The 19,172-nt window shown below is 38.5% G+C and overlaps 1 protein-coding gene across 2 annotated transcripts in view; it reads right to left on the bottom strand.

Annotated features, from left to right (window-relative positions):
• WDR11 (WD repeat domain 11) overlaps positions 1 to 15,665 on the bottom strand; it is a 40,580-nt gene extending 24,915 nt beyond the window's left edge. For both annotated transcript variants that reach the window (XM_032191070.1, XM_032191071.1), the window contains exons 1-8: positions 15,536 to 15,665; positions 14,417 to 14,528; positions 11,382 to 11,535; positions 7,320 to 7,493; positions 5,817 to 6,000; positions 3,607 to 3,772; positions 2,679 to 2,793; positions 1,532 to 1,727 (exon numbers count right to left, since the gene is read on the bottom strand). In XM_032191070.1, the coding sequence (XP_032046961.1) occupies positions 1,532 to 1,727; positions 2,679 to 2,793; positions 3,607 to 3,772; positions 5,817 to 6,000; positions 7,320 to 7,493; positions 11,382 to 11,535; positions 14,417 to 14,528; positions 15,536 to 15,621 (1,187 nt within the window). In that variant the 5' untranslated portion in view covers positions 15,622 to 15,665. The remainder of the gene's footprint in view (positions 1 to 1,531; positions 1,728 to 2,678; positions 2,794 to 3,606; positions 3,773 to 5,816; positions 6,001 to 7,319; positions 7,494 to 11,381; positions 11,536 to 14,416; positions 14,529 to 15,535) is intronic.
• Between the last annotated feature and the right edge of the window lie 3,507 nt (positions 15,666 to 19,172).

Here is a 19,172-nt window from a genome sequence, read left to right as displayed (position 1 = left end):
AAAACAGGCAGATGTATTCCTTGTTCTGAAGTGTACCTAACCTTTACATGGAGGCTTTTCAATACATTGTTAATATTTAGAGCTATGTTAGGGAATACAGCTAAGAAACATTCATTAATATTTTGACATTTAAGAACAGATTACCCAACTTTTGCTCAGAAAAAAATTCTTATATGGCTTCCAGTTAATGGTATCTAGAACTGAAGCAAAGCCTTTCACCTAAACATAGGAAACAGCTGCCTTTTTGTATATAAAGCTACAACAGAAACATTACCTATGCTAATAGTCTTGTGAGATATCTACCATGCATAATTTTTTTGGGGGAGTTATTTTCCCCAAGAGGTGTGATTGGGTTCCAGTAGAATCCATAGCTGAAAGGGATTCAAACAGCCCCTGCAACCTTCATGAATTATATCCAGCTGCGCTGAGGACAGGCCCCCATGATAAGCAAAGACCAAAGACTACTGACTGCAGACAGCTGTACACAAAAATTCAGTTTAAGGTGTGTACAAAGCCTTTTCCTTCAAAATTCCAGTTTAACAGACTTTGACTTCAAATTTTAATTAAGACCACCAAACCCAGCAAAATCATGAGCTACTACAGGAAGACTCTTTAAAAATCCGTTAAAGACTCCCTGCCAACTAGAAATATGGTTTACTTTTCAGTACAATCCAACCATATCCAGATTCTTCTGGGCTCAGTGGTTCTTACAGTATTATTACATTTTTCCTCGTTATATAATCATGACAAAAATCAATGTTTTAGAAATGAGCTTAGGAATCCAAGAAGTAAAACTCAGCAACATATAGATCCTAAGCAGCTCTATTGGCTATGCAGCACAAGGAATCCATCTAATAGCATTTTATTCTTGCTGTTTAGCAAGAATAAAAATGTTAAAACACCGAACAACAAAAGTATCTATGTTGAAAATCTGGTATTTGTAGCATTTAAAAGTATATTAAGAATTTTGTATTTTTTTGTTTGTTAATGACAGTAAGTTACTTATATTACCCAATAGTATATTAAAGCTTAACTACAGCAAAATGACTGCAATGCACTCAGTGTTCAAAGAAATATACTACTCCATACAGCATTTTTAAAGACTGCTCAAAATTTAAAACTCTAAAAACTTGGCATATAAAATTGTTCATTGTTTACACAGACATATTCAAGACACCTACTATGCACTCATAATGCTTTGTGTCAAATTCACACAAATCTAGGTAAAAACCTTCTTCCTGCTAAGAAAATAATCTTTCCAGACTAATTTCATAGTCCTTTCATGTGATTGAAAATGAGGGATTCATTTCTGAGGAAAATTATATAGTCTGCAGAAAGCCAAATGAGAAAATGTTCCCCCAAAATAATGTGATATTCATTCTTATCTTTTGTTTCCTTATTCCAAACACCTCTTCCCCTCATTCATACACATGTATAGCACATCACGCACAGAAGCACAATACCATTACTTTCAGAATATAATTAAGTGCCATTTGTAAATGTAACAGAAAAGAAAAATAAATCCCATTACCTGTTACGCAGATTTCTGCCAGAAATACTGGATTTTAATTCCCAGATCATTACCCTGCCATCACTGACAATGAGAGCTGCAGAATTCTCATTCACGGGGCAACACACCATACTGAACGGCCGAACTGTTTTTGTTACCCTAATTGCATCACACTGGCTTCTTAAATCGTAAGTCAGTTCCTGAACTGGGTCTGGATCTGTAACATCAATGTGCCAGAAATGACAAACAATTAAAACAGAAAACATGCAATGTAGTCTTTCAGCAGAGGTAAGATGGTAGAGTGACAGAGCTTCTTCGGTTGAGATCTACATGCTTCCTGCAGCACAATAAGCAAAACATAACCAGAGACTACACAGCGTTGATTATGCTGTACAAAACACATGACCCTGAAAATTTCCTCAAAGAGTAACTTTATTTTAGAAGGGGTTTACTCTGCTTGAACCTTGCAAAAATCTAAAAAATTATACTGTTTTATATCTCCGCAGAAAGTGCATCTGTTTCTCCACAACTGAAATGTTGTTCGGTTTATTTGTAAAAGTAATGATGTTGCTCACTAAAAATTAGCAAACTAACAAAATAATAAAAAAGAAATTAACCCAAAACGTCACTTATTTACTTGTACAGAACTACATTTTACCTTCTTTTTTCCTGTCTCCTTCATTATATTAAAATTGATTCTTAGTATTCATAAAAGAGGCAACCATTTAATAATTTAGAATTTAATATAAATTGAAGCCCACAGCTTAGTAGTTCTAAATTCAATTCTTACAACTGACCTCATGACTTCCAAAAATCAGTGTGCATGTTCACAAAACACTTTTTTTTTTTTTTCTTAAAGGTCAAAACAAATGATCTTGTACTTAAAACTTTCTTGTACATTTAAGTGTTGCAGCAGTTCCTAATTAGAGTAATATCTAGTGATGAAAGGATTTTCAGGAGATATTTTATTTTGCATAAGGTATCAGGGGAATCAAAAACAATTTTTGGTAGAACACAGTATAAATTTAATGTATTTACTTAAGAGAAAGAACATTGGAAAGTTTGCAATTAACCATTCTGTACAAGGCATGATGGTTGACACCGGTGCTGAAGTATTGACTAAAATGCCTCAAAGTTAATGTCTGGCCATTAATGGCACAAAACTTACCTGGCTCTTCATTAGGAGTTCCAGTTATACTGCAGTTAGGTCTGCGAACTCTTAAAGTTATACAACCATTTTCATGTAGGCAAAATAGCCCATCACGCTGAAAACACGGAATTACCTAGGCAAACAGATACCATATTATGTTATCAATATTTTATTCTTTGCTAAATATGCTTGTAATTTAATAATATTCATGATGTATTCAAGACAATCACAAAAAATTTACCATTAAGGCAACATTTGAATGAATTTCTATAGCTACTAAAGCAAAGTCAAGAATCAGTGACAGGAAAAAGAAAGACAAAACAACAACAACAACAAAACAACTAAAAAAAAAAAAACAAGAAAAGGCAAGAGCTGCACATCATCTATTTTTATGATTAATTATTATATTTTTAACTCATTATTAAGGACTACTTTGCAAATCTTAATCAAAGTGTAAAGATATACTATAGCTTATTGTGGAAAACAGCATGGCTCTTAATAATCTTGGAAACCATACTACTCAAATCCCACCTGAGACACAACCATGCATTGAAACCAAAGAATTCAATGAGGTTGTCAAAACAGCTTTTTTTTAATTTTTTGTTAAATGAACCAGAATACCTTTATTATCAGGTAACTGAAATTAAACTAGTGAATCAGCTCACAAAGTCCCTAGCTTAAACAGCTTAACCAGAAGAAAATGAAATGTCCTTTCTCCACAGCACTATTTCCACACTGGTAACTTCTGTAACACCACAAAATGAAGTGGGTTTGCAGCAGACTTCAGAAAACTAAATTAAACAGTGCTTGGTTCAGAGGACATTTCTCCTGTTAACTTCTTTGCATCTTCTAGTATTCATCACAATACAACTACCCATGAGTCATGTACTTGTAAATGATCATAATAAACCATTACGATGACAGACACCTATCAAATTTTCATTACCTGTAGGAAAGGCACACCCGTTCTTTCAATGGCAATCACACCCACTGTCTGATTCACTTCCAAGTCAAGGATCAGAATTTCTCTGGGATACAGTAATAGCATGTAGTTTCTTTTGGAAGGCAAGTATGACAACTGAAGGCAGTCGTTGAGTGTTACAGATTCAGCACTGCAAAATGTCAAAAAATAAATTGTAAGTGGTCCAGAAAAGGAGAACAACTTTAATTAAGTTCAGTATCAACAAATATTTGAAGTTCAAAATAAAATTAACAGTGCAAATGCTTTTCTTTCTAGCATTCCCCATTTTGATCACTCGGAAACTATAGATTTCTATTTAATTAGTTCAGCTATGAACAGCATCACCAACCTTCAAAAGACACACTGTTGCCTTTTGTCCAAATAAGATTATAGAGTAATTTTTAAAATAATGGGTGAGTCAAATTGTACAAGTATAGTTCTTGCACAACGCAAAGAGAAAGCAATTCAGTTATGAACCGTGCTAGCTGCCATGACATTTACTGGTATTCATGGCAGTTACCTTTAACAATACTGCTTCCTTCAAATTTGTATTATGTGTGTTACTTTATTTTGAAATGAACTGAACTAGCTTATCAAAAACACCAGTTTTAAAACTCAGAGAAAGCAGAGAACAGGAACGTTCATTGTTTTGTTGATCAATAGGTGATAGACTGCAACGTAAAGGGGTTCATTAGGAACGTCTAATGCAATGAACTGTATGTAAAACACATTGAAGAAAATCATCCTTGTACTGTGTTCAGTTCAGAAACTCTCTTAACTGATTTAACGTATCATCCCTTTCAAGGGGTTTTGTTTGTCTGTTTTTAATCTCATTCTGCCATACAATAAATCCCTCTTACACGGTTCTTGCTTCTCATTCCTTTCCCTAGGACTATGAATCACCTTCTGTTTGTAATCACTTTTCTGGCAATTTCCTGCGCCTCTTTCCTCAAAGTTTCCCTAAATTAATATAAAACCTGATAAATCACTGCTGCTACAATTTTTCTTCCTTTTTTTCCCGTTCTAGTATTTTGTGGTGTTTTAGAGAGAAAGGAATAGATAAAAGAAATGACTATCATACCCTTGGCAATATTAATATACAGCTTAAAATACAATTGGATGAATACAAAAAACAGTGTCTTTGTGATATGCTGTTATCACAGAGCATACAAAAGGTTGCAGCAGCATATGTACTGTCCCAATATTTGAAAATCAGGTGCCTGATGTACTACATCAGATAGAGCATCACAGAACACAAAGTGACAAGATCACAATCTTTAAGCTAATATAAAAATCTTAATTTCTTAAATGATTACCAAATAACATATCTTTAAGTCTCCTCCTCAGTTTGCAATACAGCTTATTAAAATAGAATATAAATTTCAAACCTGCACTAAAGTTTCGTGTCAAGTGCTAACTGACAATATACTCTAATTAGTCTGTTCTAGTCACTACTATTACAAAAATTAAAAGTGAAAATGAAAGGGAAGTGTAAAAATGAAAGGAAAAACTAATTGCACCACAAAAAAAAAAAAAGGCCAAGAAGTTCTTAAAAAAATAAATCTTAAAAAGCAACATCTTTGGTTTTAAAAGGTCATAAAACACATAAATTTTATTTATACACTTAACTTAAAAAATGCCTGTTATGGCACTATTACAAACTACTTTGGGATAACAGCTCCTCACAGGTATTAGTACTTGAAGAAATTATATTTTAATATCTCCTTTCTCATTCCACAATTAAAATGAATTACATCATCCTGTTTTCATCTTTTACCCATCTCTCCCCCAAGAAAGATGTTTCTGAACACCTGCAGGAAAATATAATATAGGCACACAGAGCACAGTTATGTTTTAAAAAGCAAGCTGCAACTAAAATGAGGAACTGTTTTTTGAAAGGGCACATCTATTGAATCAAACTAAGGTGCATCAACTAAGAAACAAAGGTTAAAGCATGCAACTACTAGAAGCCAAAGAGACTGTTCTCACAATTTACAATGTTCTTAAATTCAGAGTTATGAAGACAAAGAATAGAAATTACTATTCTCAGTCTGTCTATTCCTTAAATAAACTTTTTTCTTTAAAAAAAAAATATTATTATCTTACAATATTTAATATAATAATAACCTAATAATATCTATACAATACATAGGTATAAAAAAAACATTACCTCAGAAGAAATATTTGCTACCTACCTTGGTTTTTCATTACTGATTAAGATTTTCACTTTATCAAGGGCTTTTTTGGCCCCTGTAGTAGCAGCCAACTTGTGAGAAGGACTGGAATGGGGACTAGAAATGTAAACCTTCTTCCCTGAGCTGGCAGGAGCTTTCGAAGGAGAGAAGTCGGAGATGAACACTATTCCTTCACTTGTGAGCACTGTACCAAGAAAAACAAATTTTACAAAATAAAATCTTCAATTTTGTTGATGCGTTTTATTTTAACAAAATTTTGGTGAGGAGAAATCATAATAGCATTATTAATACATTAAGACAGAAAATTCTATCTTACAGGAACCTTCTACTGAAAGAGCAGAACATGGTCAACTACTATTAACGAAAATCTGCACAATTATTTCAAAATTAAATCTGTATTAAAAATATTAACAATAAAAAAGGGAGGTTATCTGTAGAAACATCTGGGTTGCCCCTTCAGATTTGTTCAGTATAGTTATTCTGTCATAAACTATTTTTCAGGAAGCTTCATAATGTAAATGGCGGAGTTGCCCACGTTGGCTATATAACCACTTTCTGTTCTCATGAAGTGCATTGCTCAAAGAATTGTTAGCACATCATTTATGTGGCAGCATAAAGCTGAGCTGTAAAGATATAGCCAAGATTTTACTACATGTTTATATCGAAAAGCTCTCTGTCTAGGTTGAATGGTATGGCAAATAATAACAATAATAAAACCTACAAAGACTGGAAACTGCAACTTGTCTTCTGCAGATCAGGAGTGATAAAGATAAGTGAAAAAACAATGACACATTTATCTTAGTTTCTTTCTGCTAAAATGTGAATGTGTGCACCTCACCCCCCTCAACATTTGGATTTTCGGAAATCGATGGTCACATTCTTCCTTCAACAAAAACCTTTCTGTTGAAGACGCCATTTATCTGGGTCTATTCTCATCTCATTGGATTCACTCTCAGCATCCAATTATTTTATAGCGTTTTATGTCAGCTTAACATAGTTCTCTGTATCCAGCTTCTCCCAGCTCCTGTCTCCACGTTTTCCATCTTCTTTATGAAGTCACAAACATATATTTTCAGATCTTTAAGTTGTATTCTCTATTCATGGGCACTTTTCCCCTCCCCACCCCAATGACATAATTTTTCAGACAAATTCTATACTGGCTGAAGACTCCTGTCTTTGTTTTGAAATTTCTTCCTGGCATTAATAACATAAATCTCACTAATCGATTACTTTAATGTCACAACCTCTAGTTTAAGATTTAAGTCTAAGGTTTCTCCTGGTCACACATATTCAGGTCACACCTGCAATCTCCCTGGCTGTATTTCTTCGAGCATGCCTTTTTTTCCTTCCATTATAGCTCCTCTCCAACTTTAATGGTACTACAACACAACTATCTGTGATTCTTGATACTATCATAGAGAATTTTTGTTTTTTTGCTAGTTCCAACTAACCAATGGTAAACTAAAACTGTCCTTTCTTACTATTTTGTACATAAAAACTTACAAGCTAGGTGTGATGGATCAAAGGGGTCAAATGAAAAAGACAGGATATTTTCTGCATAACTTTTCTTCCAAAGTTTGGTGCCTGTGTCTGCATTCCACAGTACAATATAGTTAGGTGGATGAACTGCGAGCAGTAAATCTCTAGAAGCATCTTGATTCCACAACCACTGCATGTCTGTCAAAAGAAAGAAGAAAACTTGAACATTGAAATAAATTTTCACAAATAGTTCTATTTTGAAACCATTCTTCTGTAACACTTCATCTTTAAAGAAATGATTAGCAACTTGTTAGTAACAAGGTACTTCTATTTCACAATTCTAAAAAATAAATTCATTTTATGGTCTCAATTTATACTTTTAACAAGCAGCAATGCACTGGGTTATACATGTCTACACACAAGCACAGCACCCACAACCTATCTGAAGGTTGTCAGTTGTTTTCAGACAGGAAATTCCTATCTGAAAAAAACATGCTGTATTGCACAGAAACACATCAGTCACAATGAAAAGAATCATACACCATCCCAACTTAACAGACGGGTGGTTTCAGTATGTGACCTGGAAATGAATGTTTTCTCCACTTCAAATACTTCTTAGCAAGAGCCTTGAGTTCAGGTGTAAAATGACTCTAATACACAATCAAAAATAGAAATACAACCTCAAACACTAGGGTCAGTTTGAAGAGGCATGGTTGCCAATCATCACAACTCAGCATCATCTAAACATTTAAGCTAAATGAGCATAAAACCCTATGCTTTCTAACTTAGATATATCAGCCAGAAGAATCAGAGGTGACTACACTGGTAAAGGTGTACTGGAACAATTAAGGCCCTTTGCATTTGGAGATGGGTTGGGTCTGTTACCCCAAAAGTAGTGATTTACCTAATAACTTTTATACCTATTTTGTGTGTGTGTGTGGAATAATATATATTGTTTAATCATCTTGGTCAATACACTGATCATCTTGGTAAATTTATTCTCATCAAGCAAAAATAAGGTGGAAAAATAAGGTGGGAAAAGTAGAACTGTCTATTAAACTAAAATGAAGGCCATACCCAAGTCTTAATTTTTGGTAAATTTATAAATCTCTACAAAAAAAAAAAAAAGAAATCAAACTTGGAATAAGATGAAAAGTGAACAAAAGAACACAGAGCTACCTCTGTTACTTGAAAGGAACTGTGTTGGAGCTACATGCATGCTACACAGGCCAGACAGGCAATGAAGTGTCCCCCCGAGTCCAGCTCCTACCACAGCATGGCCTCAACAAGTCACGGTGTCTCTACAGCATATCCATACATATTAAGATCAAAAAAAAAAAAAAGAAAGATTAAAAAAAATCCTTCCTAAGTCATTCTTCTGTTTTAACAATTCACCTTTTTTTGAAAGTTGATAAGTGTTTCTCTATGGGTCTCAGAAGGAAAATTAAAAAATAAAAATAAAATCATTTGTGTCCTGAACCTGTTACCTGTAGTTACACTACAAGTAAACAAATGGTTAACTGCTTCCCAGGTGAAGGTAGAGTCTGGATCAAATAAAGACAAGTGCCTTACACTGAAGCACTGATTTTCTTTTTATTGAAACAGTGAAGCTCCAGCTGTTATCCTGCCACATTCTTGCAGATAACACAGAGAGCACCAGAAGATCACCTTGGTGCTTGATCTCTATTTGCACATTTTCTACACGCCTGTAAAAAAAAAAATAGCCAGAGGCTTCAGAAGCAGATGGAAAGCAAAAGAAACTGTTTTTGTTAAAAGCTATTGCTAAATTAAACCAAGGACTGATGAAAGAACAGAACTTTATTTCCACTGCATATGACTTTATTTGTTACCCAATAGCATAGCAGATTGAAAAGCCTTCACGTATAGAAAAACCTTCAAATGGCATGGTGAAAACCACATGAAACATTCAGTGAATTGGTGTCATTGATAAATAAAATGCAAGTTATAACACAAAAAAGAAGAAATAAACAGAAAAAAAAAAACTGCAGTGGAAAGAATAAACATACAGTGTCTCACTACTAGACTTACAGGGCACTGCAATACTGTACGTACCCTCATGGGCTTCACAGAAACAGAAGTATAACAAAAAACAAACAAAGTGGGTTTTCCAGTAGTAGAAATCAAGACAAAACGCGTGTGTGACACAAGCATCATTGCAAGTTTTTAAATAAATTATTTATAGAAATTCATTGTGGTAGTCTCTTTAGAAACAAAGCGTTCTAAATTATACTTCAGAAATAACATGGAAATATATTGCTAGTGTGGGCAGCAGTGGCAATAAATGGAAATCTAGAACATGCAGCAGAGCGCACAGATGCTGCTGTACTTGTGGACTTATCCCTTCCAGCTAAACAAAGAGCTCACCTGGTGCTGGAAGCAGTCCCCTTACATCAGCGGCTCAGGTAACAAGAGTGGTCCAGCCACAGCAGCGTGGCTTTCTAACTCAAACTAGCTCTTGGACAGCTCTGTTATGAGTGGTTCCAGTACACAGAAAAGTGCCAACCCCAAGTAATTAGAACCAAACAGTTTTAATACAGTACTATCCTCAACTACAGCTGCACTCATTAAAGCAGCAGTAAAGACGATAACGGATGTGTGATGCAAGCAGGAATTAAACCTAGATACTTGGATGCCCTGCTGTGAGTTTTAACCACTACTTCAACTTCTTCACTGGTGAAGTGCAAGACATTAACTAATGAAGGGGAGTATCTGATGGATGGCACCTTACTAATAAACACCAAAAGACCAAGAAAAAAAGACAATTACTTTTCCGTATCTTCTTAATTGTGTTATACCTGGCCAGTGGCTACATTTTCCGCTCTCTATCCTTCATCAGCCCAACTAAGACTCGATCTCAATACCAGGCTTCTAGATATTTCTACATGTAGCACAGGCAAGCATAGATCTTCTGTAGCTTACACCATGAAATATATATATAGTTCCTTCTCCTTTTCTTCTGGTTTCTTTTTGGTTTCAATTCATTTGTTTTGTTTACGTCCTGTAGAGATTTGTAAAATGTATGCATTTAAAAAATATGTACATCCTGGGCACAAATACACCGAGAATCCCTGAATGAGATCATGATCTTTTTTCATGGAAACAAGATGAAGAATCTTCAAATATCCAGCTGCACAGATTTGTTCAGGCAGAATTTACTGCCTATTTTTCAGACTTTCCGATCAGCACTGGGCTACCATCCGCAGAACAGAATCAAAAGCAGCAAGTATCACCACTGAATTGTCTTCTCAAACGAACGCAAAACACAGTTATTTATACTCTCTCAAAATTTCCTCTCTCTCAACTGTTCAATTGCGTTAATCCTTCCCATTTACTGGGACTACTTGACTGCAGCTGAAGCCTAGTTCAAGTCTGTCATACTCACTGTCAAAACTTCATACAACTAACTCGAACTATGCGTGAAACCTACCTTGTTTAAAACTGTCATCTACTCTAAAATTTGCACAATATATTGTTCTTTCTCCATTTTACTTTTCATGTTGTAAAACTGCTATCCGCGCATGTAAAAGCTGCCCTGATCCTACAAATCAGAAAACTGTACACATGCACAAAAAAGAAACCCTTCTGATTTATGTTGTCATGCTCATATACTTAATCAGTAGTAATGAACATAATTGTCAAAGTATATTTACACAATTGTAACTTTTACTTACAACAAAATACTACAGCACAACAGATGGGACTAATATTCAGCCACAATGCAAGCTGCATTACATCCCCAACTCAAAAATAGGAAGATATACTTGACACCATAAACATTATTACTCCAGTCAATGATACTAATAAAAAGAGACCAGCAGTTTTCATCGGATCTTAAAAAAATGTTGCTGTATGGATTAAATCTCACAGCATTTCTCTGGGAAACATTTACAAAGAACAAACATTTTTACATTTATGAAAAAAGTGAGTAGACGAACATACAGGCTTGTAATACTGACTGTAAAATTCTACATCAGAACTGAGCACAGTTTACAAGCCCTTGGTGATTGACTTGTACATGATGCTCCGTAAAGGAACTTCCATTCAAACATCATGCATTATCATTACCTTGAATTGGTTTTGCATGTTCTTGTATTTCACAACGCGCTGTTCCTGTTGCCACATCCCATACAATTATTTTTCCAGTAGCATCAGCAGAAGCTAAACGTAAAGAATATGGAGACCCAATATTGTGATGGTAATTTTCTTTAGCCCATTTAACCTGAAGATACAAATGAAAAGTAGTCAAGAGACGGAAGCATATATAACAAAGATCATACAAAATATTTTTCAGATGGATAAACAAATAATTAATTCATCAAAAGAGGGTAACAACAGTTAATAACATCTGTGTAAACATATATCAGTCGTGCGAATTTAAGATATCTTACAACTGTGATGCATGTCAGCATGGATGGTATTTTCAAATTTACATAAATCAGTATTCCTTGTTCCTGAAGATAAACTACAACAATCCATAAATATGGACTACAAATATTAGAAGTCTACTCAAATATTTAGAAGAAACTGCACCTGCTATCTTCTTTACCCTATTCAGGATGTCACCAAAACGGATTTTCATATCCCACTTTCTGGTTTGGGATTGCCAACTGCACTGGCTTGCAAGAAGATGGCAATACAGATGTAAATGATGTAGCCTGAAATTCGAAACATTCCATCTACAAGTCTCCAGAGAATGTAATAGATAATACTGGCTCCTTCCCTACATATTCAATACAGAATTGTTTTGCTACCCACTTTAAAGGCCAAGTTCTACTCCTAAGGGAGAATGAAGACACTAACAGAATAATAAACCTTAATAGTAAGGTAATGAGAATTTATATACTACAGAAATGATGTTGCAGCTAGACAGCTGGAACATCAAAGTACCTGACAGAGAAAGTGTTAGGGCAAACACAACTCTTTGCACAGGTATTGAAATCATGATACTTAAAAAAAAAATACAATTATAATTAGGTGCCACTAACTTTACAACATGAGTTAGATTTATAACTGCATTCAGGGCACTGTAGCCACCTTTGTGCTATCCCTGTCAGAGGTTTTACCAGTATGCATCCCAAAAGCTTGGCTGAATAAATTAAACAACCTGCACAGCAAGCAATCTTTAAAGAGTTCCGGCTAACAACCCAAAGCACGTTTCTACTGGAATAACAGAATAATTCTTGGGAGAGTCTCCTCTACCTGCAGATTTCAGTTTTGTAACTCCTGCTTCCCTGCTGCTCAAAATAAAATTATCCTTGAGGGTGCCTGCATGTAGCTATGTAGTATTAAAATTACACAGCTGTTGAAATCTACACAGCTATTTCTTCCTCGGTTAAATATATGTTTCTCTGAAGCAAGTGTCAATTTTGGAAAACATCAGTTCCCAAGGGCAGATCTGTCACCAGGTTATGAACAATGAAAAGGAGGCCTTCACACCAGCAGTCTTAAACAGAGCTCCTACTGTTCTCTAGCACCACGAGCCCTCTTTTCGCATTGCAGTCACTCTGCTCCAACAAAGTCCCCACACATGACCTGCTCCTCTGCTAAAAGAAATCATTTTGCCTCTCTACCCTGACTTCAAATGTAGCAGTATTGGTCAGAAACAGGGACCACAGGCAATTTTTATTTTTTTTTTCAGAAATTATCTCACCTAATTTACAGCCTTATTAACCCTGTTTACTAATTCAGCAAAACAGACATAAATGTAGATTTCAGTACTCTTTTTTTTTTTTTTTTTTTGGTGACAGACCAAACAATTCTTCATATAATTACATTTTCTTTTGTAAAAACACCCTTTCCAGTACTCTTTGTACAGGTACAAAAGCAGTCAGGTATAATCCACTCCGTACAAATTTATCAGCCTCCCAAAAAGCCAGGACTACCATAATGACAGCTAACGTGGAGCATTTTCCAGCAGAGCCATTACCTATTCCAGACACAGTTGTAACACACAAATGGCAGGAAGTCTATAAAGAACATTAGCCAAACAAACTGCAGAAAATGACATAACTGCTTTTTTTTTTTTTTTTTCTTTCCTTCTTTTTGTTACAGAAAGTGGCATGTTTTGAAATTTTTCAAAACTCAAGCACAGGTTTCAGTGGAGGAGATCCCTTGTAGACTATGTTTGCTGGCATGAATCTCTACTAGAAAGAGTTCAAGAGTTCAACAGCCAAACAGACACAGCAGATCTTTTACACTTCCCCTCCAGCCTATACATGCTTTTAGCATTTATAAATTCATAACAACAACAAAAAAATAGAGGCAGTTAGAATTCAAAGAAAGTTTTTCAGAAATGTACATAAAGGTATCTACAATGATTATGACCTCACAATAATTCCTACTTCTTAAAGTGGAACAAAATTGTTCTCCATTCTTTCTCCTCACAAGAAGTCATTTCCTTACAGTCTATTTCTGTTAACAAACCACCAGAGAGTAATTTGAAAAATTATCTTATACATTATACAGAAACTATTTGGACTTCAACACTTGGTTTCCTATTGGAATAGCATTACTGCTCAAAACTAGTGAATGCATCTAAGTATGCGAAAATGCTAGCATTAAGTGGCTCAAGAAGTATTTCGTTACAACTTGTTATCTAAGCTAAGTGCAGATTTTAAAACATAATAATCATTATAGCTGCTGCCTCCATACCACTTACTTATATATATATTTTACATGATTACAGACATTGGAGTTGATGTCTTGTTCATTTTAAAGGCTAGCCTGAAGACAAATAAGGTTAAGTGTACGTCTGCCAAAACACATGCCAGAAGGCATGGCAGGTATTGATTTACTGAGTGCCGTGTGTTCTGTGATTGTTGCTAACTACACAACTTTGCTTTGTGATAACGGAAAAATAACCCCTCCTTCCTAAGATTCAAATATATTTTTATATATCTAAAAGTATAACATTGACCTCAGCCCAAATTTTAGCATGTGTGGTTTGATTTCACCATAAAAGAGGGATCATGTTAAATATGGGTACTTTACAACAGAGTTTACATGAAAATTGAGTGCAATGTAATTATGAGTATTGAAAACCATTTAGAAAAATAAGATACACAGCAGAATCACGTAATGCACCTTAAAACACGTCTCACCTTGACAACATTTGCTTTGTGTCTTTCCAAAACCTGTAAAGTCTGGGCAGTATTGGCATCAACTACCAGCACAAGGGAATGGCATCCATACGCAATCAAACCTTGCCAGCCCCTAGAAAAGCACACACCATCATCAAACAAGCAAAAATCAACAGAAAGCAGTTTGTTCACATCAAGAGCGAGGTGGAGGTTTTGTTTGGTTGGTTGGTGTTTTTTTGGTAAGATGAATGTATGCTACCAGACATGAATATCAAACACTAAAAACTACTTAATAACATAAAATTCAGCAGCATTATAAAATGTGATTGCAGCACTGTCTGCTGAACTGTGTGTTGATGATTCCCTATGAAAACCACAAAGCACGTTTGTGTCCGTCTATAAAAATCCTCTTCTGTAAATTTAAAACATCATACTAGAATACATGCACAGCATTCCCAAATGTTATATGTAAGGAGCATATTTGCTTTTATATAATTGCATGGGGGGGAGGAAGCATGTGAAGAACTACAGGAATCGTTAAAAAGTCTTTGATGCAGTCTGACTTGAGGAAGGATTAATGTAGCCTCTGACGATAATTGCATGGATATGGTGAGAACAGTGAGCAAGCGAATACAGTCAAAGGGTATTAAGTTTCTAAAAACTTCCAAGAACTTCAGCGTTCACTGCTTTGCAAGCTGCCAAACGCACAGGTCACACTTTTCCAAAATGACTGGATTCAGGCCAATTCATTTGAAGCTGTCCCCGTAGGATTCAGCAGCACTGGGTTACTGCTTCCTAGCACAGCTGGGCGAACTTCTCGCTCGGAGCCACGCATCCAAACACCAAGGCATGGATGGCCTTTGCACCTCAAGCCCCAAACCACCCCAGAAACAGCAGCAGCAGCAGCCACCAGCTCCCCATGGGCTGTTGCAGCACCAACAGCTCCACCCACAAAAGGGCATTGCCTGGAGGGCTTGGCACACACCCACCCTCCCTCCAGGGGCTGTGGCATTGCTCTCCCCGACACCCAGAGACCAACACCTCCTCCTCGAGCAATTCGGAGGGGTGGAAGAAGGAGGGCACCTGGCAGCCACCCCTCGTCGTCCCCCTCTCCCCCCCCCGGGTCCCGGCGCCCCCTACCAGTCCGCCGCGCCCCTGTTGGGCGCGCTGAGGGCTCCCGTCAGGGTCCTCGCCGCCAGCTTGATGTTGACGGTGAAGGGCTGCATGGCGACCCGCGGAGCCCCACAGCGCCGCGGCCCTGCCCGGCCCCGCTCGCAGGAAGCGCCGCAGCCGCCGCCGGTCCGTCCCGCCCGGCTCCGCCGCCACCCTGCGGCTGCCGAAAGGCCGTTCCGGGGCTGCCGGTGTGCGGCCAGCGCTTCTCGGTCTTTAGCAGAAATCCCGAATCTGTCCCTGGCCCCGAGCAGGAGACTTTGCTCGGGGTAAAATCTTCCTCGTTCCTCACAGCCAGCCGCAAAGGCCCTCCCGGGGGAGCCCTCGGCAGTGCTTGGGGGATGAGGCTCGGCCTCTCCAACTTTCAGTCGTACCGATGCCTGAAAAGTTGGCAAAGACGTTCTCTAAAACTCAGAATCACAGAATTTCTAGGTTGGAAGAGACTTCAAGATCATCGAGTCCAACCTCTGACCTAACACAGCTGCCAGCCAGCTCCCACCCAGCCCCACTGACACCCTTCTCTCTCAACTCTTGCAGACCATGGTTTCAGAACTCTTGTTTGCGTTGGCTTTCCTGGGCTTAATTCAGAGCACACAGAAAGTTGGCGATGAACTGGATGCAGCTACAACCGCGCACATGCAGCAGCGTGCAGAGGAGCTGCAGGCTCGCATGATGCAGCTGCTGCTGGAAATTTTAGACATTGGAACAGGCTGCCCAGGGAAGTGGTGGAGTCACCATCCGTGGAAGTCTTTAAAAGACGTTTAGATGTAGAGCTTAGGGATATGGTTTAGTGGGGACTGTTAGCGTTAGGTCAGAGGTTGGACTCGATGATCTTGAGGTCTCTTCCAACCTAGAAATTCAGTGATTCTGTGAAATCGAGCAGATGGAGCAGGAGCACGGCTGGGCGTGTGCGGGAACCCTGCTCCTGTCGCTGCTGCAGCACTGGCAGTTCTGGGTCCTGACCGGAGAGATCGATTGTTATGAGCACCTCATAATTATGAGCATAATTATGAGCACCTCATAAAATTAAATTGTTATGAGCACCTCCATATCCTTCTTGTAGCGAGGGGCCCAAAACTGAACACAGTGCTCAAGGTGTGGCTTCACCAAAGCTGAGTACAGGGGGATGATCACCTCCCTAGTCCTCCTGGCTACACGATTTCTAATACAGGCCAGGATGCATTGGCCTTCTTAGCCACCTGGGCACACTGCCAGCTCATGTTCAGCCGAGCATCGATCAACACTCCCAGGTCCCTTTCCTCTTCACAGTCTTCTAGCCACTTGACCCAAGCCTATAGTGTTGCATGGGGTTATTGTAGCCAAAGTGCAGGACCCGGCACTTGGCCTTGTTAAACCTCATCCCATTCACCTCAGCCCAGCAGTCCAGCCTATCCAGATCCCTCTGAAGGGCCACCTTACCCTCAGACAGCTCGACACTACCTCCCAACTTGGTGTCATCTGCAAACTTAATGAGGGTACGCTCAATCCCCTCATCCAGGTTGTCGATAAAGATATTAAGCAAGATAGGCCCCAGTACCAATCCCTGGGGGACACCACTTGTAACGGGATGGCAGCTGGACTTAACTCCATTAACCATAACCTGCTGGGCACAGCCCTCCAGCCAGTTTTTTACCCAGAGAAGAGTATACCTGTCCAGGCCACAGGCAGCCATTTTCCCCAGGAGAATACTGTGGGAGACTGTGTCAAAGGTTGGACGTGGTACTCAGGGGCATGTTTTTTTGGTGACATTGGTGATAGGGATGGTTGGACCAGATGATCTTGAATGTCTTTAAGGTCTTTTCCAACCATAATGAGGTGTGTGGGTGGGTGGGTGGGTGAAAGGCTTTGCTGAAGTCTAAGTAGACTACGTCAACAGCATTTCCCTCATCTACCGGTCTGATCACACGATCATAGAAGGAGATGAGGTTGAGGAGATGAGGCACAACCTGCCTTCCGTGAACCCATGCTGTCTGGGCCTGAACCCCTGGATACCATGCAGGTGCCGTGTGCTCTCACCCAAGATGATTTGTTCCATAACTTTCCCTGGAACCGAGGTCACGCTAACAAGCCTGTAGTTTCCTGGGTCCTCCTTATGGTCCTTCTTGTAGATGGGAGTCACATCAGCAAGTCTCCAATCCTCTGGGACCTCTCCAGATAACCAGGAACACTGATAGATGGTGGAAAGTAGCTTGGCAATCACCTCCGCCAGCTCCCTCAGCACCTTAGGGTGGAACTCATCTGGTCCCATGGACTTGTGACATGGAGGAGCAGGTCTCTAACTGTCTCTTCCTGGATTAAAAACAAACAAACAAACAAAACAACTTCTTACTATCTAACTAAATATTGTAAAGGGTGCCCTTGGTCTGCCCTTGCTGAAGGGCTCCAGGAGAAGACATGGCTGCTGCCTGTGTGCAGATGGACACCAGAAATCACCTCAGCACAGAGGGCCAGCTGTCACCTCAAAGGTATCCAGCTGTCCCCCAAGAAACCCCTCTGTGCAGGTTCACTGGATGCACGGATGCTGCAAAACCTTTTAACAGACCCAGCAAATTTCTGAAGTCATCTCTGCTCTAAACTCACCTCTTAAATGGAGAAGGGCAACAGCAACAACCCAGCTGCAAAAAACAACAACAACAACAACAACAACAAACACAACATTGCTGCTCTGTGCCTCAGCAGCAATGTAAAGCATTCAGTTTGCACCTTGAGGTGCTGCGTCCTTTGTAACACAGCCCACACTCCAGCCTGGGCCTGCTCCAGTTGTCACATATACTTGGTAATGCCATCAAAGCTGATGTGTCCCACAACAGGAACATTGCGAGTTTGCTCTGGCAAGCATCAAGATGCAAAGCAGCATAATACCTTTTTTTTTTTTTTTTTTTTTTTTTTTCCAGTTAAACTGGAACAGCAGCATTTGCCTTTTCTTTAAAGTTGCATGTGGCGATCCCTGCCAAAACCCAGGAGCAGTCAGAAGGCACCGTGTGCTCATGTTGTTTTATTCAGTTGTGTTGAAAGAGAAAGAGGTTGGCTCCCATGTGTTCTTAAAGAACTGGAAAAAAACGAACATTTTCTGTCCCACAGCATTAATAAGACAGTCAGAATCCAGTAGCTCCAGGCAAGTTTCTTGAATTGTACTTGACATACATTGTGCGGTGTGGGAGGGGTGTATGTCTTCAAAGTAGAAATGGCTGGCAATTGTGTATTTATTTTTCATTGTGAAAAAGATGCCACTAGGTGGCCAAAGTTGGCATGATTGTGATGCCAGCTGCAGGTCTTTGCAATGCTGTACTGTCACTATGCCACATTAAAAACTGCAAGCGCCGTTCCCCTTTTTTCTCTCTCTCTTTTAGTCACAATTCAATGCGTACAAGCAAGAACTCAAGAAACAACCTGCAGATGATGCCTTTTCCAATGTTTTTCTAGAGAAATCTGCTCTTGAAACTTAGTACATTGCTCGTTACGTGTTTTAGGTTAATTTTATTGGAACTTCTTATTTCTCAGAACCTTCTCATCCACAAATGTCTCTCTCAGCTTTAAAGATGATGAATCATTGTCATCTAGAGACATAGAGGACTTTTTTGTTCCTTTCTCTTTGTCACCATTTGAG

The sequence above is a fragment of the Aythya fuligula genome, chromosome 7, assembly GCF_009819795.1.
Source record: "Aythya fuligula isolate bAytFul2 chromosome 7, bAytFul2.pri, whole genome shotgun sequence".
Classification (NCBI taxonomy): domain Eukaryota; kingdom Metazoa; phylum Chordata; class Aves; order Anseriformes; family Anatidae; genus Aythya; species Aythya fuligula.
This window is presented reverse-complemented; position numbering and strand designations above follow the sequence as displayed.